General features: G+C 35.3%; 1 protein-coding gene across 11 annotated transcripts in view; it reads left to right on the forward strand.

Moving 5' to 3' along the window:
• TIA1 (TIA1 cytotoxic granule associated RNA binding protein) overlaps positions 1-19,960 on the forward strand; it is a 34,702-nt gene extending 14,742 nt beyond the window's left edge. The window contains exons 3-13 of one of the 11 annotated variants that reach the window (XM_037048148.1): positions 402-456; positions 628-660; positions 1,255-1,373; positions 1,891-1,978; positions 5,301-5,376; positions 11,800-11,908; positions 12,294-12,389; positions 12,506-12,590; positions 13,292-13,415; positions 14,254-14,399; positions 17,157-19,960. In XM_037048148.1, coding sequence (XP_036904043.1) covers positions 1,367-1,373; positions 1,891-1,978; positions 5,301-5,376; positions 11,800-11,908; positions 12,294-12,389; positions 12,506-12,590; positions 13,292-13,415; positions 14,254-14,399; positions 17,157-17,283 — 858 coding nt within the window. In that variant the 5' untranslated portion in view covers positions 402-456; positions 628-660; positions 1,255-1,366 and the 3' untranslated portion in view covers positions 17,284-19,960. Of the gene's footprint in view, positions 1-401; positions 457-627; positions 1,374-1,890; positions 1,979-3,039; positions 4,591-5,300; positions 5,377-11,799; positions 12,042-12,293; positions 12,390-12,505; positions 12,591-13,291; positions 13,416-14,253; positions 14,400-17,156 lie in introns of those variants that run through there. The other 10 variants (XM_037048146.1, XM_037048149.1, XM_037048147.1 and 7 more) reach the window with 10 other exon arrangements.
• The last annotated feature ends 2,846 nt before the right edge of the window (positions 19,961-22,806 follow it).

Consider the following 22,806-nt stretch of genomic DNA (forward strand, 5'->3'; position numbering starts at 1 on the left):
GCAGATTCGTTGCTCAACTTGCTCATTTGGAATGCAACAGCCACACAGTATACATGCTCACTCAATGGCATCTACCACCCCCACTGCGAGTGAAGTTGTCATTGTTCACACAAGTGCATTTCAATTCACTCTCCTTGACTGCCAGGTTACATTGATGTTGTACATACCGTTCTTGTCATATTAACCATGGCTGGCCTTTTTCCCGGACAGACCTCATATGTAAGATGAAGATTTGACAACATTTTTTTTGTGTAAATGTAGGTTAAAAGACAAACTGACCAGAACCAGTATCCATTTCATCTCAGATATATACCTTCCTATGTGTTTATAGATGCAAATCTTGTAATACCTGATTTTGAGGGGTTTTTTATAGAGTGTAAATGTAGAAAAAATTTTTTTAGGAAGTCAAGGTGAATTGGGCAACAACCCCCAGCAGTCAAAAGAAAGATACAAGCAGTAAGTATATTTTATACTCTTTGAACATTTGTTTTTATTGTACACAGTAGTTTTATTGTAAAGCATTAAACATCATATGTGTTTGCAGTAATGTTTTGATCATTATCCTTAGATATGATTGAATGTGTTTGTGTTAATAAATTTAAGAACAAATCTAATCTTTGTCATCAGGTAGTACCGTTGTCAGCACACAGCGTTCACAAGGTAATTGTATCTTCTTAAACATAAAATGAAATCTCTTGAAAGGGTATTCACTAACCACCTGAAATTTTTTTGTTTGATGTTGGGGGGAGTGGGGAGGGAGGAGGTCGTGTTTCTATTTGTTTCTCTGGCAATATTTTTCCCCCTTCTTCCCAGTGTTGACCAAGTGTGGCTTGTCCACCACTTTGGTGCTATTCCAAGCTCTCTGACCCTCTTGGAGGCAGCTGATGCCTTAGAAATACTTTCACCAACTAAAGGGCAAGATACCCTGCTTCCTTGAGGTCACGATCTATGCTCCATATCCAGATCTCCTGATTGCTTGAGTTGCTTCTGAAACTGTGTTTACCAAATGACAACCCAATATCTTGCTTAAGGCCTGCCAAGTAGGAGTAACTTTTCTTTCCAAATATACTTTGTCAAAATTGATATATATGTCTATTTTAAGTGTTGATCCAACTATTTTGTATTTTTTACATGTTTTTCTTGAGCATTGTCTTTTTTTTAAACTTCACATGGGATGGTTATTTCTCTCCAATGCTTTGTTAATGGTTCTAATATAAAGTGAAGGGATTACTGTTTTCATTCTGTTGCCTTCAGTCTTAGTTCACATGCACATGGATTCACATAAACTGAATGGTGTAATGTCTGGGCAACCAAAACTGTTGGCTTTTGAGAAAACTGTCAAATACTTTAACATCAAACTGTTGCAATGCAAGGTATTTCTTTGCTTGTTCTTCACAAACTATGGTTAAACCAAGTATATCATGTAGCTAGCTTCAGTGAATTGTCTTAACTGAGGCAAATCTAGTCTACATAAGTCACAATACCACTATTTTATTTTAATTTGTAAAGCTTTAATAGAGTGGTAAACTGATTAATGTAAATAATTACTATTAAAATGGTAATTAAGTCATTAATTTTTTGCAACACTTGTTATCTATCATATTAGTAGTTTATTTTCTTAGACCAGTATAATAATTGGTTATAATAAGAAATATAACTGTCAGTTCCAGTTAAGTGTATCAGTCTTTAGGACAGTCTTTTCTGTATTGTTACCTTTATTTATTTTGTTTAAAATTGATAGGATTTGTATAGATATAGGATAGTGTTTTGCTTATATGTTACTATAAATCCATAAATTATTTTAAGAAAACTTTATTGAATAAATTTTAGCACTTTTTAAATTCTAAAATTTTATTTTTCTTTTCACTTCCCCTTCCTTCCCCTTAAAAGATCATTTCCATGTCTTTGTCGGTGATCTCAGTCCAGAAATTACGACTGAAGATATAAAAGCTGCATTTGCACCATTTGGAAGGATATCGTAAGTAACAGAAGATAAAATACTTTTAATTAGGAACAATCTTAAAAGTACTTTGAAATTTTTTGTGAATTTTGGACATTAATTTTAACACAAATATAATGTATTGCATTGTTTAGCAACTATTCAAGCATTAAGAGCCAAAGATTGTTTCCTACAGATAAATAAATCTTTTGTCTTCAGTTATCTTAAAATCTTTTTTTCAGTTGGCATTAGCTTTTGAGACAGATTTACTATTGTACATCTTGTTCCATATATAAGTGTCTTGCTAGCTTGATCATAATCTTTAGTAAACTCCTTCTGTGACTGAAGAATTTAGACCTTTTGGGCACTTTATAATACCATGCATTTTGTGTTAATCTATTTTAACAAAAAGAAACCTCATTTTAACCCCAAGAGCAGTTACTAAGTGTTAATTCCAAGGTATTTACCCTCTTGTTTTTACTATTAACAGCAATAACAGTAATGCCTTTTAGTTTTTTGTGAAGCTCTGTCTTGCTTGCATTTGTTATTAATTGGCTTAAGCCCTTTGTAAATAGCTCACTCAAGGCATTATTTATCATAAAAGAACTTCACTATTTTGAAAAACATGCCATAATAGAATGAGGATAATAATTTAATTATAGTACTTTCTTACATATAATTATTGAATTTAGAAAAGAGAATTTTGTTAGGGTTTCTGGTTGCTTTATTATTGTTGCTCCAGCTAAAAGAGAGTAAATTTTCTTAACTGAAATCAGAAGGAAACACTAGCTTTGGTTTGGTTTGATGAACAGACCAACAGCAAATAGAGGTGAGGAGGAAAGTAAATTCCAATAGTTTGGTGATGAGTTTTGGGAGAGTTTTCATTTGAAGAGTTGTACTTCATTGGTAGGATAATAAACATGCATAATAAGGTACCAACTCTAAAGGCAGTTGTCGAGATCAGGGCTTATAAATAGATTCTTTTCTGGTAGGTGACTTTTTTTTTAATCCTCACCCAAGGACTTGCTTATTGATTTTAGAGAGAGGAGAAGGAAAGGGAATGTCAATCAGTTGCCTTTCACATGGGTCCTAACTGGAGACTGAATCTGCAACCTTCTGTTTAGGGGAAGATTCTCCAACCAACTGAGCTGCACTGGCCAGGGCTGATATTTTTCTGTATGAGAACTGATTAGGAAAATAAGTTCTAATTTCTTGATTGTTCCTTTTAGTCTGTCTTAGGATCTTGATGATCTTTAGCCTGCTTTCAAATATCTAGACTGGATGGTCTTAACTGTTGGCCTTTCAAAGGCTGTATAAATTTCTGTATACAAATGTTGTGTTTTTATTTTTGGTATGGAGTATCTTTGTAAGTTCTATCATAATTTCAAAGTAGTCATAGGACCATAAAAAGAATAAAGGAGAATTAAAGAACCCTGGTCTAGGTATTTGCTGCTGCTGCTTCCTTAGAGAATCCGGTCAAAAATAAGTAAGAATTAAATATATTTCAAGGCTAACATTTCCTGAAACTTAACCCCTGGGAAAAAGTTTTCTAACATTTTAACAGATTAAATAGGTATTTTATTAAATGTTTTAATTTTTCTTCAAGTAACTTTTCTGAAAACATGGGAATTATAGTTTGGGATTAGATAAAGATTATTTAACAATCAGTGAAGTTAAGTTAAAGGATGTTCAGATTTTAGTAATTTCTTGACCTTTTAATCATGGATCAGTAATTTCTTTTTGTTAAATACCTTGGTATGGTAATTATAGTCTGTAGCTTTTATTATGGCCAACCATGATTATTTATGTATATATTAGTTTTTCTTGGGTAAGGCCTTTCTTTAAGTTTTATAATTTTTAGTTGTAGTGATATATAAATAATGTTTAAGCTTTGGGCTACCCAAAGAGCATGTTCCTAAATTTAAAAGAACCATTTTCAGTAGAGTAGCATCATTTCCTGATTATATTTTTTGTTAAAGGAAATAAGTTGGTAACTATATATTAAAAGGTGCTTATCATAGTCTTAGTAGAGATCCTACAACAGTGAGTTACAGAAAATACACAGTAAATGATGACCTAGTAAAATATTTAGTATAAAAAACGTAGTTCTTTACCTAATTAATATAGTAAACTGTTCCCGTTCCTCGAGTTTAGGGTAATCCAACAAGTTTTGGTATAGAAGTGAATCAGCTACCAAATTAATGCATGTGTACCATTCAGATAATTTAATAAGTATTTTTACATAACAAGAAGTGACTAGCATTAGTTTTCCCTTTTTACCCCTACGTCTTTGTCATTTTGACCCTAAACACTTCATAAATCACTCCTAAATTAATCAAAATATGCTTATGTATACTTAATATAAAATTATATTGCATGGCTTTCTGACTTGGGTTTTTGTTGTGAAAGTGCCTGTTTTGTTCATGTGTCCTGAGAGAACAAGCATTGTGACATGCCTGGCTAACTTAAAAGCAGATTGCCTGTGAAGCACAATTTGAGTCCAATTTTTTGAGGTATGGAGTTTTAGCTATCATGACTGGGTTTTTTACTCAATCTCAAATAATAGGGCTCTGGTTATTTTGCAGAGTATCTCTGAAGAATGGACAGAATTGCCCTGGCTAACTACAAGCTACGGTTCACAATGGATAAATGTTGGCGTGCTTTTTTACTTTCTGACTTTTTAAAATTTTGCTCTTATATCTTGTAGTTTCCAATCAATCTTATGTGATTGCTACTTTAAAATGCAGTATAAAATCCTTTCATATATAGTTTAAAACTAAAGTGTGTGTGTGTAGTATTTTTCTTCAGTTATTTAGCATTTCTGAAAATGTCAAGTTATCAAAATTTACAAATAGTCCATAAAGAGGGGGGATATGAATTGATCTGAGAAAATAATTTACTTAATTTAGGGAATATACAACTTTTTCATTTTCTTAGTTTCCAGTTTTCTATTTTAATTTTTTAGTGATTAGGTAGTATATGGTATCAAATAGCAAATTATAAATTGCATGGTTAAACAAAGCCATTCATCTAATGTGCCTGTGAACCCTATAAGTGGTTAAGTAATTGATCTGAATAGCTGTCTTCACCATGCTTAGTATTTAAAAGTTTAAAACTTTCGAAATGGGAGGCAGTTTCTGTACAATGTATACAGACATATTTAAGAAGTTATTGATTTGCATGTTATAAAATTAAGCTTCATTTGCTAGTACATGATAAATTTTATAGAATAAAAGGTGAATTTGCGTTAAAGGTTCATTTTAATGAAGGTGAAACCTGAAAATGAGTTGTGTGTGAAATTCTCACTTGATATCCACAGGAGAGTTTGCAAACCTGAACTTCTGATTGTTTCTGATTTCAGAGACGCCCGAGTGGTAAAAGACATGGCAACAGGAAAGTCTAAGGGATATGGCTTTGTCTCTTTTTTCAACAAATGGGTGAGCTTGATAAAAAGTGCATGTACAGTGCTTCAAGAGTAAAGAATGAAAGTACTCATTTTATTTTAGTTACTAATCTTTTCTTTCATATGCCATTTGTTCATTTCACTGAAAATTAACACCTTCGCTAAAGGATATGTTCTTTCTCCTGTTTGGCCATTTATTCAACTTCTGTTTAGTACCTATGCTTGCAAAGTACTGATAAAATGTTTTCAGAATATAGACAGTGGACATGTTTAAATTATCAGCCAAAGATATTGAAAATCTCATTTTGTCAACCTGTTTCATACTCCTATGATAATTTTAAAGTAGCTAATAAAATGCTCTAATGGGCTGGGACTTTTTAAATGGTTTATTAATGTATTTGAAATGTTTCATCATTTCTTTCATTTAATAAACATTTACTAAATACTAATTCACATGGATTTGAAATTCCTGGTTTTTGCAGAGAAAAGGAAGGACAGTGCAATTTATCAAATGAGAAGTGAGAGTAGGGTATATAAAGAAAGGAAAAGCTCATTTCATGTGACAGCTAGAGAAACCTTTGGTGTATCCTGTGTACAATCTAGTACTGTGCTGTAGGTACTTTTTAAAAAAGGCCTTGGCGGGTGTGGCTCAGTGGATTGGGCGCTCATGATTCCCCATCAGGGCACATGCCTGGATTACTGGCCAGGTCCCCTGTTGGAGGCATGTGAGAGGCTCTGGCATATGGATGTTTCTTTCCCTCTCTCCCTCCTTCCCCTCTCTCTGAAAATAAAATCTTTTAAAAAAAGAATGAGGAAGCTTTGTAAGTACAGATTATGGAAAGATTTCCATGGTACATTGTTAGGTGGCAAAGCTTATTTAGGTGTGAAAGGGAAGAGAACGTGGTGTGTATGCATGTATGTGTTTTCATTTGCTCATAAACAACCTTATTTCAGCGTTTTCTGTTAGCGAGTAGGTAAGAAGGCACTCTACGTGGCACATGGGGGGCAAAGAGGGAAGTTTCTCCCTGTATTGTATGGTTTGAGGTTTGAACCTTGAAAACGTATTACAAATTCAAATAAAGTCATTAATGTTTTAGTGTGGTAACTCAAGGTTTAAAACAGTTAAATGCAGAGATATCACACTTCCAAAAATAAAGGAGTAGGGTATTTGATAGGCACTAATCTTAAAGGTTTCATTAACCGCGGGGTTTTTTATATCGCCTCTATGTTATGACTTTTTTGTCAATGATAAGTACAGATTTACTGTGCTTTCTGTGTAAGAGTGCCTTAGAATGAACCATTGAAAGTTTTTAATAGTATAAAATGTGTTTTAGAAAAGACTTTTCTTAGTTTAGTAAAGGGAATATTTGAAATAGATACATAATTTCTTGGTGGCTTCAGGTTGAATATCAGCATCAGTTATTGTGCTAGTTCCTTCTTGGTTTTTGCAGTTATGCCAAATAGTGTCAGACTATTTTGTTTTTTCTAGTTCCTGTGTCTACTTAAATTGGAACTAATATCTGGTTATCCCTTACTATGAGTTCTTGGTGAGGAATATTTGCTATAGCATGCAACCATTTTGCCCAAAATTTACTTTTCAAATAAAAATTCTGCCCTAAAAATGTTTGTGTGGATTACAAATTCAGGTAAAGGGATGTAGAATGCAGTAGCATTGCGCAGTTCACACAGGAACATTGTGTCTTGTGGTTAGATTATCTAAGTGTATAATGCAGTATAGCTATCATCTCCTCATGAAGTGAAAATGTCTTCCGCCCTGCCTGGTGTAACTCAGTGGATTGAGCACGGGCCTATGAACCAGACGATGCAGTTCGATTCCCAGTCAGGGCACATGCCTGGGTTGCAGGCCAGTTCCCAGCAGGGGATGCTTGAGAGGCAGCCATACATTAATATTTCTCTCCCTCTCTCTTTCGCTTCCCCTCTAAAGATAAATAAATAAAAAATCTTTAAAAATTAAAAAAAAAAAGAAAAGAAAATGTCTTCCAAGAAAGTGGAAAAACCTGTGAAGAAAGTGGATGAACCTAAGAGGTCAGGAAGAACCCACATATTAGAAGAAAAAATGTAAATGGTAAAGCATATTGAGAAGTGAAAACACAAAATTCCACCATGTATTGTCCCATCTACCAATTATAAAATTCTTTTCTGTGAGATGAAAAAATAAAAACTGTGAGAATATAGTTGGTTCTGAAAGCTTTACTGTTATAATAGTTAGGAAAATACCTTATATATATGGCTGATACCACAAATAGTGTGAGTTCCTTGGAGGGTTGGTGTGTATGTGTGTGGATAGGAATTTGCTTTTTCCTATTGAGATAATGGAATAAAGTCTCCTGCTATATATATAAAATATATGTGTGTGTGTATAGATATAGATATAGTATATATTTTATAGAGAGAAAGATTTTACTTATTTATTTTTAGAGAGAGGAAGGGAGACAGAAAGAGAGGGAGAGAAACATCAATGTACGAGAGAAACATCGATCGTTGCCTCTTGCATGTCTCAAGCTGGGGACCTGGCCTGCAACCCAGGCATATGCCCTGACCTGGAATCAAATTGGCAACCCTTTGGTTTGCAGGCCAGTACTCTGGCCAGAGCAAGGCCCTTCCCTGCTACATAAAAATCACTATTAAATGCATATTTAGTATGAAATAGAATCAGATAGCAAAGGATATCTGTGGGTGGCCCCTGGAGTTAGCTAGAGATGAATTTGAACCCTGACAATCACTACAACTTTGAGCAACTTTTAATTTAATCTTCTTGAGTTTACATTTCAGATTTTATGAAACCTGTGATACGATTGCTAGACACTGGTGTTGTGAAGTGCCAAAGTCCAGATTGCATTTACTTTACTCCCTTTGCCTCTACCCATGTTGTGCACACTAGGCAAACCGCGATATTGATTGAACATAGCTTTTTTCGCCTACTCTGCCATAAGTGAATACTGCTAGAGAAAAACTGATTTCACTTCTAATTTAATGGTCACACACATTAGATGAGCAAATGGTACTATGTTTGCAAACCTGTTTTTCTAGTAAGTTTGATGTCCTATTTTTTAAATTTTTCTATTTATTGATTTTAGAGAGAGAGAGAGATACATTGATTTGTTGTTCCACTTATTTGTGCAGTCATTGGTTATTTATTCTATGTGTCCTGACCAGGGATCCAACCCACCACTTTGGTACATCAGACAGCGTTCTTAACCAACTGACCACCCAGCCAGGGCCACATTCTTTGTTAACTATTTCATATCCCCTCCTATCTCCTCAAATACTCTTTACTCTTCTCCATCATCACCCTGAACTGCCTGCCTTGTGCTTCACTGAGAAAAATAAAAGCTATTATACAGGAATTCCTCAGATTTTTTTACTTTTAGAGAGAGGAAAGGAGGGAGAGGGGGAGAGAAACATCAGTGTGTGTGGTTGCCTCTCCCACACCCCCCACCAGGGACCTGGCCTGCAACCCAGGCATGTGCTCTGACTGGGAATTGAACCTGTGACCCTTTAGTTTGCAGGCTGACACTCAGTCCACATATCAGTGTGGATGTATCTCACACATCGATGTTTCTCTCCCTTTGTCCCTCCCTTCACCTCTCTCTGAAAATAAATAAATAACACCTTGAGTTGCCTATAATCCTTGGTATCCTCACCTAGTAGCTGCATCACTTGGATCTTTGTCTTCATCTTTACATGGTCCCCTTCCTTCTGTGTGTATCCACATCAGCTTCTCTTCTTATAAGGACAACAGTCTTACTGAATTAAGGCTACCTAAATGACGTTCAACAAACTAGTTAATATGGTGAACAATGTTTCTTTAAAAGAATACAATAGTATTAAATTTAATGCCATTCTGAGTAATGTAATGAAATCTCACTCCATCTCACTTGGGACATTAATCATCTCTTTGTTCATTGTTATCCACATAGTATACACTACCTACCCGTGTGTGGGTTAGCTATCTATTATCAATCAGATCAACTATAGCAGTATTTCACTGCTTGTTTTCAAGTAACCCTATTTTACTTAATTATGGACCCAAAGCACAAGAATAGATGCTAGCAATTCATCTATGTCAAGGCTAGTACAGTACACTAGGATATTTTGAGAGAGAGAGACTACCATTCACATAACATTTATTATGGTATATTGTTATAATTGTTCTATTTTATTAGTTACTGTTAGTAATCTCTTACTATGCCTGATTTATAAATTAAACTTTATCATAGGTATATATGTATGTATGCATGTATATAATAGGGAAAAAACAGCATATATAGGGTTTGGTACTATCTGCATTTTCAAGCATAAACTGAGGATTCTGGCACATATTCCTTATATATAAGAGAAGGCTACAGTAGTATTTCCTTTTTGTGGGTCTCAAGGTGGCTTTTATCCTTGACTTTGCCTGTTCTTTTGCTAAGTCCACATTTGACACATGGAGACCAATGCTGCACCCCAGTTACTTCTCAGTTCTCTCTAAACTGGCTCTTTTTTCTCTCTCTCTTTAGTATCTCTCTACTGTTGTCAACCAACACTTCTCTTTTAAAGTTCAGTTCCTGGCTCTGTGACAGTATACTTTTGTGGATTTCTTCCTTCGTCACTAGCTACTCCTTAGTCACTTTAGCTGTCAACTTTTCCTTTCCCCAATCAATATTCAGGTTTGCTGCTTTTTAGGGGCTCTGTCCCAGGATGCTTTCTTTCCTCTCTCTCATTTTTCCTCATGACTCTAATTTTATATCTCCAGTTCAGTTTATTTCTTTGTGCTCCATGCATATAAATAAATGGTCTTCATCTAAGTCTTATAAGCATCTCAGACTTAATGTGTCTTCAGTGGAGCTCTTTGTTTCTCCCTCAAACTTGTTCTCCTCCTCCCTCCCAGGTTTCTTATTTCAGTAAATGCTAGTGGTACTGTCCTTCCCCACCACCCAAGAAGGAATTAGGAAATATCTTTGATTCCTCTCCTTTTACTTACTATGTACCCCCTAGTTCTATTGATTTCCTTTAGATTACATTCACTGCTACTGTACTAGTCCTGACTGCAAACATTTTTTAAATCTGGGTATTATTTTAGTCTCATAAAGTATCTTTCTCCTTTTACTACCCATCTCCCTAAACCATTCTCCTCCTAGCACTAAGAACAGATTTCTTAAAACATGAATTAGAGCATGATAATCTCTTACTTAAAATCTTTCTTTTTTTTTCTTCTGGTACCCTTCATTTTTGCTCACTAGATTCCACTGAAATTTAGTCATCTTTCACATTCTTCTTTCAGGTGCATATGAATCTCTTTACTGCCTTTACACACATTACAATGCTTTTCCCTCTACCAGGGCTTTTTCCCCTGGTGGTGTGACTTGCCTAGCTCCTTTTCCTCTCAGTTTCTGCTCAGCTGTCATTTCAAAGAGACCTTCCCTAATCATGCTCCCTAGAGTAGATCCCCATGTCCGTAACCTCTGTCTCAACCTTTTGGTCTGTCATGGCATACACAGTTTGTAATTACTTTATTTGTTCCCCCAAAAGATGTAAGCAGCATGGCAGCAGAGACCATGTCTGCCTCACTCACCAACATGTCCCTAGCACTTAGCCTGCTGACTAAAACATGATAGTTGCTTAATGTTTACTTGTTAAATGAAATGAGAAATTAAGTACAGTGGCACTTCAGTACTCGTCAGCTTCAGAACTCGTCAAACTTGTCACGTTTTGACAAGACAAAAAATGTTTCAGATTTTGGAACTTGTCCACCACTTGTCACACCTGCTAGAACTTGTATAAGTTATGACGCCACCCCCCCAAAAGAAGATGCTTCATCAGTCGTCACTTGCTCACCACTCGTTGGAATGACTTAATTATGAGGACTGAGGTATCACTGTACTGTTGTTAGCAAACTTCTATAAAGTGAGACTTTCATCCATAATAGTCCAGTTTATTGCATGAACTTTTAAAACAGCTACCTCAGAAGGGTTTGGGGGCTTTGTTTTTTTTCTGCTGATTAACATTACCAAAGTCTGATAGCTAAATAAAAGAAAGGTAATTTATGTTTTACATTCTTTTTTTAATTGTTGTTCAATTACGGTTGTCCCAATTTCCCTCCCCAACCCTTGCTCTCACCTGGCCCGTTCATTCCCCTCTCCCCCGACCCCTTACCCCATTGTCCTTGTTCTTGGGTCCTTTATACATGTTCCTTGACCCTTCCCTTCTTTCCCCCATTATCCCCCTGCCACTTCCCCTCTGGTCACAGTCAGTATGTTCTTTATTTCTGTGTCTAAAGAAAGATAAAAGTACTGTTGCATTTTAGATGAGCTATCATATATTGTGTACTTCAAAAAGCATTTTCATTCAAAAATATTTGTGAAAAGCATACACAAGTTTTCTCTATGGCCAACAGTTTTTAAACATTAACTAATAGTGGGTTCTTTGTTATTTCTAATGTTGTGTGGAACAGGATGCAGAAAACGCCATTCAACAGATGGGTGGCCAGTGGCTTGGTGGAAGACAAATCAGAACTAACTGGGCAACCCGAAAGCCTCCAGCTCCAAAGAGTACATATGAGTGTAGGTGTATTGGAGAAGAAAAGGAAATGTGGAATTTTGGAGGAAAATACACTAGATTTTAAATGTTAGAGCTGTTCCCGGAGACTTATTGCAGAACTAGATGAGAAGCAAATCAAGACTACTATTCTAAAATGTACTTAGTTTTCATTTTTGTAATTATAAATAATAAATATTATCGCTAATGTCAAGTCTCCTATTAAATAGACAGTATTGGGTAATATTGTAGACATTCTTGGGGGGGTTAATTTTCATTCAAATGTAATATGTATTATATAAGTATTTGGTCAAGGTAAATATTACCATTATAGTAGTGTAGTTGATGCTGCATTTCTCTTTCTGAACATTTTATTTAATGAATTAAAAATGTAAAACTTTCCATCCCCAGCAAACACCAAACAGCTCTCATATGATGAGGTCGTAAATCAGTCTAGTCCAAGCAACTGTACTGTATACTGTGGAGGTGTCACTTCTGGGCTAACAGGTATAGGAGCTTTAATTGTGTGGCATTTTGAGATTAATTTTTAAACTGAAAAGCTTAATATTTCTGGGATTTTAATTTAACTTAATGGGTTTAAAAAAATTTTTTTGTCTTAACAGAACAACTAATGCGTCAGACTTTTTCACCATTTGGACAAATAATGGAAATTCGAGTCTTTCCAGATAAAGGATATTCATTTGTTCGGTAGGGGTAGTTTTGTTTTTTCTTTAATCTTTTTTCCCCCAAAATTATTTTTAAATATTTAACTTAATGGTTTTCTAAAAAATTTACCTTGGTTATAAAGAAATAAAAATTTCCCTTAGCATTTAGTGTATTTGCCAGGTTTTTTTTTAATAGCTCCCTTCTTCCAACACAAAGCCAATAAAATATCCTGTATTAAAAGAAGTTTCTCCAAGCCCTAGCCTAATGGCTCAGTTGGTTGGAGCATCGTCCCGTACACCAAAATGTTCAGTTCTTGGTGGGGGCACATGCAGGAGGCAGGCAGTCAATGCTTTCTCTCTTTCACTCTCTCTCTCCCCATTCTCCTCATTCCCTCCCCTCTTCCCTTACTCTCCCTCTGCCCCCCGGCCAAACACACACACACACACACACACCTCACGCTTACTAAAATCAGTGACCATAAAGGTGCCCTCTTAGCGCAGTAGGCAGCGCGTCAGTCTCATAATCTAAAATCAGTGACCATATTCTCTGGTGAGGATTTTTAAAAAAATGTTTCTCCAGAATTACAAGATCTTTGGTGTAGGAGAAGCAAAGAAAATATGCCGTTTTATTGATTCTTGTATATGAGCTGCCTGGCTCAACTTGATTTAGAATAAAAATAAGATGTTATTCTGAAGTATTTTAAACAATTTATATTGAATGATTGTTAATATTGTTTTTAATAGATTCAACTCCCATGAAAGCGCAGCACATGCAATTGTTTCTGTTAATGGAACTACCATTGAAGGTCACGTTGTGAAGTGCTATTGGGGCAAAGAAACTCTTGATATGATAAACCCTGTGCAACAGGTGAGAGGGTTCTTGACTTTGCAAAGTAATACTAATAATGAGGTTATTTGAAAATTAAATTGCTGATAATCCATGTTAATAAGTTTCTAGTTCATACTAAAATGACAGTATATAAGGGCTCTTCCTACATGTATTATAGTTCCAGAGTGGTGGCTCATGGATTGCAGTTGTGACATGATGAATGTGACCGCCTCAATTGACTCATACACAGTGGATTTTAAAATGCTCCGACAAAGCTAACAGGGTATTAAATTTTTTCTTAATACTTGGTAGATTTATTCACATACTCTTTGGAGAACTGACATGCATTGTTGACACAATTGAAAAAAATGTAGTTATATTTATGTTTAGGGCCTTAGCATTTTGCTGCTTTTTTTTTTCTAGGCAGCTTTAATGTTTAACTTGATCCCACAAAGATTTCTATGAGGGAATTGTAAATGGAGCATCACTATAAATAGGAGTAAGAAAATTCTAAACTATAAGTTCTTTAAGTACACTGAATATAGAAATAAATAATCTTTGTATTTTCCCCATCTAAAGGAAACAGTCATGAATAGTATATGGAACACTCGAATGTTATACTGAGTTTAATATTTATTACTAGAACATTACCCACTGCCTTACAAAGAATATGCCATTCAGAGCACCAGGTCAGGTTACAGCAATATAACCTCACTTTTTTTTTTTTAAAGCAGTGACTTGCTAAACTTTTGTTGATTCTTTCATTTTAAATGTAATGATGGCCCTATGTGTTATACCTATGCATTTTAGTTATTTGTGGTATATTAGGACCTAACTTCAAATAATGCTAATAATCTGTTGTAATTTTACTTAATAGCCAAATCAAATCGGATATCCACAAGCTTATGGCCAGTGGGGCCAGTGGTATGGAAATGCACAACAAATTGGCCAGTATATGCCTAATGGTTGGCAGGTACCTGCATATGGAATGTATGGCCAGGCATGGAACCAGCAAGGATTTAAGTAAGCATATTTGCTCTTTTCCTTTGTTATTAGCCTTTTTAAAAATATATTTTATTTATTTATCTTTAGAGGGGAAGGGAAGGAGAGAGGGAGAGAAACATCAATGTATGGTTGCTTCTCGTGCATCCCCTGCTGGGAACTGGCCCTTGCAGGGAACTGGCCTGCAACCCAGGCATGTGCCCTGACTGGGAATCGAACCATGATCGTCTGGTTCACAGACCCGTGCTCAATCCACTGAGCTATACCAGCCGGGGCTTGTTATTAGCCTTTGAAAACGTCAAGAACTTTGGAAGGGATTTTAAGTACCTTATTTTTTGGACCATAAGATGCACCTAGGTTTTAGAGGAGGAAAATGGGAAAATTTTTTAAGCAAAACATGTGGTAAAATATTTAATAACATAAATAACATGGTATTTCACCAATGTAAATGTAAACAGAACTCAACAGCAGCATTAACAAACATTATTCCTCTCAAATGCTGGGGGGGTGGGGTGTACCTTACAGTCCGAAAAATATGGTAATTAGTTGGTAATGTGGCCCTCTTTTCTAAAGCATAGCTTTAGCCTTTGAAGGACTTATTTAGAGTGGTTTTTAATTTATAGTTTTTGGTATATCTCTTTAAAATTTTTCCCAGAAAAATGTTGCCTTGAAGTTATTAAACCAGCATTACAAGAATTAGGGTAATGAAGCAACTAATATTTAAGTAAGAAAATAAGAGCTTGCTCTGGCTGGTGTGGCTCAGTGGGTTAAGTACCAGCCTGCAAATCAAAAGGTTGCCAGTTCGATTTCCAGTCAGTGCACATGCCTGGGTTGCAGGCCAGGTCCCCCACTGGGGGTTTGCAAGAGGCAACCAATTGATGTTTCTCTTGCACATCAAAGTTCTCTCCATCTCTTTGTCTCTCCCTTCCCCTCTCTCTAAAAATAAATAAAATAAAATCTTAAGGAAAAAGAAAATAAGGTCTTAATAGTAAGCTTTCTTGTGACTAATGGTCACTTGGCAATTCTTTCATAGGATTTTGTTGCTGATCGTTTTATTTATTTATGTTTTCTGTGCAAAAGAGTTTATTTTCCCATGGAAGCTTCTTGATACACCCTGAATTATGTAATTTTGCTTAAATTTCTGAGAAACAAACTAGAAATTAAAATACTTTACAATTTTTATTTAAAAAATAATCTTATTTCCTGGCTGGTGTAGCTCAGTGGATTGAGTGCAGGCCTGTGAACCAAACAACTGCAGTTTGATTCCCAGTCAGGGCACATGCCTGGATTGCAGGCCAGTTCCCAGCAGGGGGTATATGAGACACAACCATACATTGATATTTCTCTCCCTCTCTCCTTCCCTTCCCCTCTAAAAATAAATAAATAAAATCTTTAAAAATAAATAAATAATAATCTTTTATTTTTAATGTTGAAAAACTTTACGAACTTACATATGCTAATAATTGTTTTACCTTTTTGAGTAATATAAATGTCATAGCAAATGGTCAGGTTTATTTTAGGAAATGATTTGCTCAATGTTTGTCCAACCCAGTTGGACAATATTCCTTCCTGAAACAAAGCAACAAACAGCAAGTGTTGGAGAGGATGTGGAGAAAGGGGATCGCTAGTGCACTGTTGGTGGGATTGCAGACTGGTACATCCACTATGGAAAATAGTATGGAATTTTCTCAGAAAACTAAAAATGGATCTTTCATTTGACCGAGCAATTTCACTGCTAGGATTATATCCTAAGAACTCTGAAACACCAATCCAAAAGAACCTATGTGCCCCAATGTTCATAGCAGCATGATTTACAATAGCCAAGTGCTGGAAGAAACCTAGGTGCCCATCAGAAAATGAATGGATCAAAAAAGTAGGGTGCATTTACACAGTGGAATTCTGTGTAGCAGAAAGGAGCTCATACCATTTGCAACAGCATGGATGGAACTGTAAAGCATTATGCTAAGCGAAATAAGCCAGGTAGTGAAAGACAAATACCATATAATCTCACCTTTAACAGGAATTTAATTAACAAAACAAAGGAACAAACAAGCAAAATATAACCAGAGACACTGAAATTGAGAATAGTCTGACAGTGATCAGAGGGGAAAGGAGACGAATTTCAGGGGAAGGGTTTGCAGGAACAAGTATAAAGGACACGTGGACAATAATGGGGGTGTGGAAATGATAAGGAGGTGGGGAGGGCTGGGGGGGTGCTGGGATGGGGGTAAAAGGCAGAAAGCTGTACTTGAATGATGATTAAAAAAAATTTTTAAGCCCTGGCTGGTGTAGCTCAGTGGATTGAGTGCGGGCCTGCGAACCACACAATCGCGGTTCGATTCCCAGTCAGGGCACATGCCTGGGTTGCAGGCCAGTTCCCAGTGGGAGACTCATGAGAGGCAACCATGCATTGATGTTTCTGTCCTTCTCTCCTTCCCTTCCCCTCCCCTCTAAAGATAAATAAATAAAATCTAAAAAAAAAATTTTTTTTAAACAATTTCTTCCTAAGATGAGCTTTCTCTGAAGTCAAAGGGGATAAATGTTTACAGATTAAAGGTATTTTCTTAGCTGTCATTAAACTACACAAATTAAACCTATGAGGTTACTTGTTTTTAAGAAGAAAAAACTTTTTTTTTTTGCTTTCCTTGCATAATAATTCTTATATTTGGGCTTCAGAAAAAGTATATTTCCTTTGTGTATGTTATTTATTCTTTGCATTATATTTTGTTTTAATCAGTGGATTTCCCTCCCCTCTACTTCTTTCACATGCTCTACCAGTCAGACACAGTCTTCTGCACCATGGATGGGACCAAATTATGGAGTGCAGCCTCCTCCAGGACAGAATGGCAGCATGTTGCCTAATCAGCCTGCAGGGTATCGAGTGGCAGGGTATGAAACCCAGTGAAAAAGGACTCCAGAATCTAAAAGCCAGTGGCTGGAGGCTACAGGGAGTGTAGTAAAGCCGTTGTTTACTTAAAGATTTATCAAATCAGTCCGTGCAAATGTCAGATACAATGTATTTATTTAAAAGGTTCAATTTTTAATCATGAATTTACTTACCATCCATATTGTTTTAAAAAGAAACAAGATGCTGGATGTCTGCCAATTTTTGCATTCATCAACTTTTTAAATAAAGTTTCTCAGATCCTTGTTTCAAATACAAATGCAGGGATTGCTGCCACTTTTTTTTAAATTAAGAGGCAGATAATTGCACAATGTTGAACTTTTTTCCACTAAAGTAGTGTGCAGTTTTAGTTTGCATTCCTAATATGATTTCAGACATGTAATATAAAGATGTTTTAAAAAAAAAAAACCAAAACTGTGCAGAGCCTAGAAGTTCTTTGTAATCTTCAGCTTGTGCACAATTCTGTTTTAGGTTTGTTTTTGTTTTGTTTTGTTTTGTTTTTTTAAGGTATTGTTTGAACGATCTCATCTTTACCATTTTCCCTTTGGGGTTTTTAAATATAAATTATTAGTTTACATCATTTTTGTATCTACATTTTTTCACAAATTCGTCTTGCCTTATTAAAGTTCTGTAAAATAAATGGGGAAAAAAAGTTCACTTAGATTGAAAACTTTTCTCAGATGGATTAATTGCATTCATCTTACATTTTATATGAGAAGGTGCCTCAAGAACTCCCTGTTGACCTTGTTTAAAAGAATTTTTATCTTCTGATAAATTTTGCTGTGTACCAGGAAATATAAAAACAAAACTTGTTACTAAAGAAAATCTTTGAAATGTGATGAGTTATTTTGAACCTGTGCTAATTTCATGTGTCAACTTCTACATTTACATGTATTATTTCATTATGTAAAATGTTTGACCAGTTTAGTATTTTGCACAGTTTGGAGACTTTGTATGTCATTCCCTTGTTAAAGGTATCATGCAGAGTTGACAGGAGATTTATAAGGTTTTAAGTTGTTTGCATGTAAATATCAAATATACACTTTGGTAGTCTTTGAATGCAAAGTCATCTGCTCTTGTTTTTTGAGAATTTTGAAACAAAATTTTATGTAAAGATACATTAATTTGCCATTTTCTAGTGTATATGTACTCAAAAAGAGTAAATCAACTTAATTTTAATTTGTACAAATGATAGCTGTGAAACTGTAGAAAATCCTTATGTCAGGCTTGGGGTTTGTTGTGAACTCCAGAATTAGCCTGAAGGACCAGCTGGGCAAAGCATTTTTTAAATGTTCAGAGGCCAAAAGATAAACAAACAAAAGAACCTTAAAATCCTACCTCTTTAAACAGCCTTCAAAGAGGAGAATCCTCAGTGCAATCATTGTTTTTATTCTTTTGGTACCTGCTTTCCTGGAGTTCCCAATTTTATTATTTTTGGGTGGCTCCGAGCATTAGAGGTTTAATCTTTGATGGCATTGTTGTAGTTTTGAAATTTCTAGTACATTTCAAAGGCCCTTAGAATAGTTATGGGAGATTTTGTTTTGTTTCGTTTTCAGTGAAACTCACATACTCCCTTCTTCCTTGACTCACAAATGGCCCCAGTATACATATTTGGGTGGTCAGTTGTTTTTAAGACCTTCAGAGAGCTCCTAGCATTTTATTTAGGAACAGAAAAGGCCTGTGAAATTTTCATGTTTTCCTGGCCAGTAGTATCCTCAAAGCAGGAGCAAATGACTCTAAGCTGGTCTCTAAGCCAATACTCTTGTAAACCAGAGCCCAGGAAACACAACTAATAGGTATATAATTCTCTGGAGCTCAATTCTATGCAGTTGTACTGATGTTTCATTAAGTCACTGTGTATTTTTAAGTGTTGTTACATTAAAAGTTGCTTTGTGAAAGATGAGCAGATTTTTTAAAATACCTGGAAATTTTATTTCCTTGTTAATAACTTCTACAGATCAGGGCATGCAACCAAAAGCAGCTTAAGCGAAATACTCAAAAAATAAAATATCAGGAGCTATTTTTAAATTCTTCTGGCTTATGCTTCTATTTTAGGACCCTTATTTTTCTCTGTTTCAGAAATATTTTACTACACATCTGTGGAATGCAGGGTAAATTATTTGAGCATAGATAATTTAAGCAAAAATAGAGTTTTTCTTTCATTTTGACTATCTCAAGTAATAACACTTTTCATTAGCCAGTATATTTTTTTATTGCACAGATCTTAAAATGTACATTGACTACTTTTTGAAAAGAAAGTGGTATTATTCATGATGAAAAGGTTACTACTGAACAAATTCATATTTCAGGAACATTGCGAACTTTGGTTTAAATCTTACTGTTAGTGTTAAAACAAATCGTTCAAAGACTTTTCAGTCTAAACCTACTGTCATTAGTATCAGGTAAGGAAATTAAAAGTTTTTAAAATGGTTTTATTCTCTGCGATATGCATTCAGATTTTACTTTAAAATACATCTGGTACTGTAAAGAACCTAAAGTGATTCACACTTAATGAATGGGTCATTAATCTAGTATTTTTTGCCCTGTTTGGATATTAAAATTCCTTTATGTTTTCTATAACCTGTGGGATCTTCTTGCAGTGATTATTGTGTGATTTTTTTTTGTTTTTGGTCTAGCTATATTGTTACATTCATTCAAATATTTGTTTGATTTTTTTTTAATCTTATTCCAGAAACAGTGATTTGCATTGTGTTACTATTTGATACCACAAAGAATCGGAATTCTCTAGATTCAACTCCTTATGGAAACTGAAGATCCCATTTTCCTTGATGATATTATCTCCCTGTTGAAAACAAGATTCACATCGTAGTTTTATTCTTCTCTTTTGTCCCTGTGCCTCATACTCTTCCTTTTGTATCTGTGTTAGAGTTATATTACACTTGAAAAGGCAGTTGATAGGACTAGATTGCATATACAAAGAGAATTAGGTTTATTAAGTGCTATAGGGTGTTCTTGAGGTTAGAGTGAGTTTGGAAAATAAAATGTGTTTATAGGAAATAAAAAGCACACTATTTCCATGAAAGAGTGATTTCCAAAAACAAAATCATTTTTGTATGGGGGTTATTACATTTTTTTTTCAGTCATTGCATTTTACTGTTATGTTTAGAACTTGAAGAATATACCTCTAAAACAAGAAATTTTCGTTTAAGAGCCATAATAAAATGTATGTGAATGTGTCTCAATGGAATAGTATTTTATATTATGTCCTCTAAAGTTGGAGGCTAAAGTTATTCTGATAGTAATTCAACTAAAAAGGAAAAAGTAGACATCTGACTCAGGATTACTAAGCTAGGGTGAGATGCTGCACAGAAAATAGGATTTATGCACAGTTTTACATACTGGATAAATGAGATCCCTAGCTCCTTCTCGTTGAGCTCTAGAATATAAACAGCCACACCTGCACACACTGGGCAGGATTTGGAGGATCCTTCTTTGGAAAAACTATTTTGTAAAGATTTTTTTACCTATTTCTTTTTAGAGAGAGGGAGAAAGAAAGGAATGGAAACACTGATGTGCGAGAGACATATCCATCGGTTGCCTCTCTCATGCCCTCAACTGGGGACCTGGCCTGCAACCTGGGCATGTATGTGCCCTGAGAATCCAACCAGTGTCCTTGCAGTTCACAGGTGGCAGTCAATCCACTGAGCCACACCAGCCAGGGCGAAAAACTTGAGATTAGAGACAGATGCTGACATTTGAGGGTCTTCACCAAAAATCCAAATGACCACCAAGCCCCCTACAGTGAGTGGAGTGTGCCAATCATTAAGCCCTTCTCATGAACATGAATCTTCCAAACAGGTTTTTAGTGCTTCTCTTTTAAATAAAGACCACCAGAAATTGAGGGAAACTTTGATTGTAATTGGTACATCTAAACAACAAGCAACTATCGAAGGATCAGAAAACTTTCAATAACTATAATACCCTAAGATGAAAGAAGATACTGTATTTAAGAAATTAGAACAGGCCCTGGCTGGTGTATATCAGTGGATTGAGTGCGGGCTGTGAACCAAGGGTCACTGTTCAAGTCTGGGACACATGCCTGGGTTGTAGGCCAGGTCCCCAGTGGGGGCCACATGAGGGGCAACCACACATTGATGTTTCCCTCTCTTTCTCCCTCCTTTCCTCTCTAAAAAAAAATTTAAATCTTTTAAAAAAAGAAAATGTTCTTTAAAAAAAGAAATTAGAAGAGAATACTAGTAAAATATCAGAACTAAAAACTAAAATAGTAAATTCAGTGAGACTATTAAAAGACAAATATTCTACAACAGAAAGTAGAGGGGAAGAATATGGATTAATTCAGGAGGTTTAATATACAACCAATAGGCCTTCCAGGAACGGAACTGAGGAAATACGGGAATGGGTGGACTTAATTAGAAAATAAAATAAAATTATCTTGGTAAAATGATATTCGAGATTGAAAGAAGGCTCCCGAATCAACACAATAGGTAAAAAGACCCTTACAAGGCCATACCACTGCAATTTTAGGATACCAGACATGACAGAATATTCTAAAATTTACCAGGTAGCAAAGGGTTGAGAAAATACTCAACCAAAACATTGGAAACAGAATCAATGGGTATTGTCTTCAAAAGTCTGAATTATCTATTCAATTATTTTGTCATAGTAAAAATAGAATAAAGGCATTTTCAGACATACAAGTTCTCAAAAGATTGTCTTCCCGTTCATAGCTTCTCATCTAATGAGTACACTGTTGAAACAAGAAAATAAACAAAAAAATATGTAGTGTCTAGAAACAGGATCCAACACAGGAGTGAAATAAGGGGATGTCCCAGGATAACTGGTGTGAAGCAAATTGGCACCCAGTCCAGATTGATGTTCAGAGAGCTAGACTTGGTGATCAGACAGGTTGGGCTATGCAGGTAATATAAAGTATGGAGGATGTGAGAAGACTTAAGTACTGAGAAGAAATCAGGTAAAAGAGGAAATTGTCAGGAAAAAACACTATAGAAGAAAGGAAACCGTTCCTTCCTGAGCCAAATAAATGCACTATAATACTTCAGAAGTTTTTCTTCAATTTTACATTTTTGTACTATTCTATTTCTTTGGTTTTCTTTGAAATTCCAATTGTATGTTGGATTTCCTGTCCGACATCCGTTTCTATCAGTTCTTCATTCTTTTTATCCTTTTGTTTGCTTCCCTTGTTTCTAAACTGTTCCTTAACACATTTCCTGTGGTAGCCAGACTTACTTGTGTTGGTTGTCATTTCTGAAATGGTTTTGTCTTTCACTTTCCTAAGTTCTACCAGTTTCCGTTTCATTTTAGGGACATCTCTTCACTGAATTTTTGTATTTTTAAGCTGCAGTTGCTTCATTAGATTTTTTTAAATTGACATTGAAATATTGGTGCATTATTTTCAACTGCATTGTGGAAATATTTTTCCTGTTAGTTTTCTCCCGGGAAACAACAGTTTTGCTACTCTTTCATACTTTTAGTTAGAGTATCTTTGTGTAAATTCTGTGCTGTTCCTTCATTCATGGTTGA

Source organism: Sturnira hondurensis, unplaced genomic scaffold (genome assembly GCF_014824575.4).
Source record: "Sturnira hondurensis isolate 20B ecotype Veracruz unplaced genomic scaffold, ASM1482457v3 Scaffold0006413, whole genome shotgun sequence".
NCBI classification, from domain to species: domain Eukaryota; kingdom Metazoa; phylum Chordata; class Mammalia; order Chiroptera; family Phyllostomidae; genus Sturnira; species Sturnira hondurensis.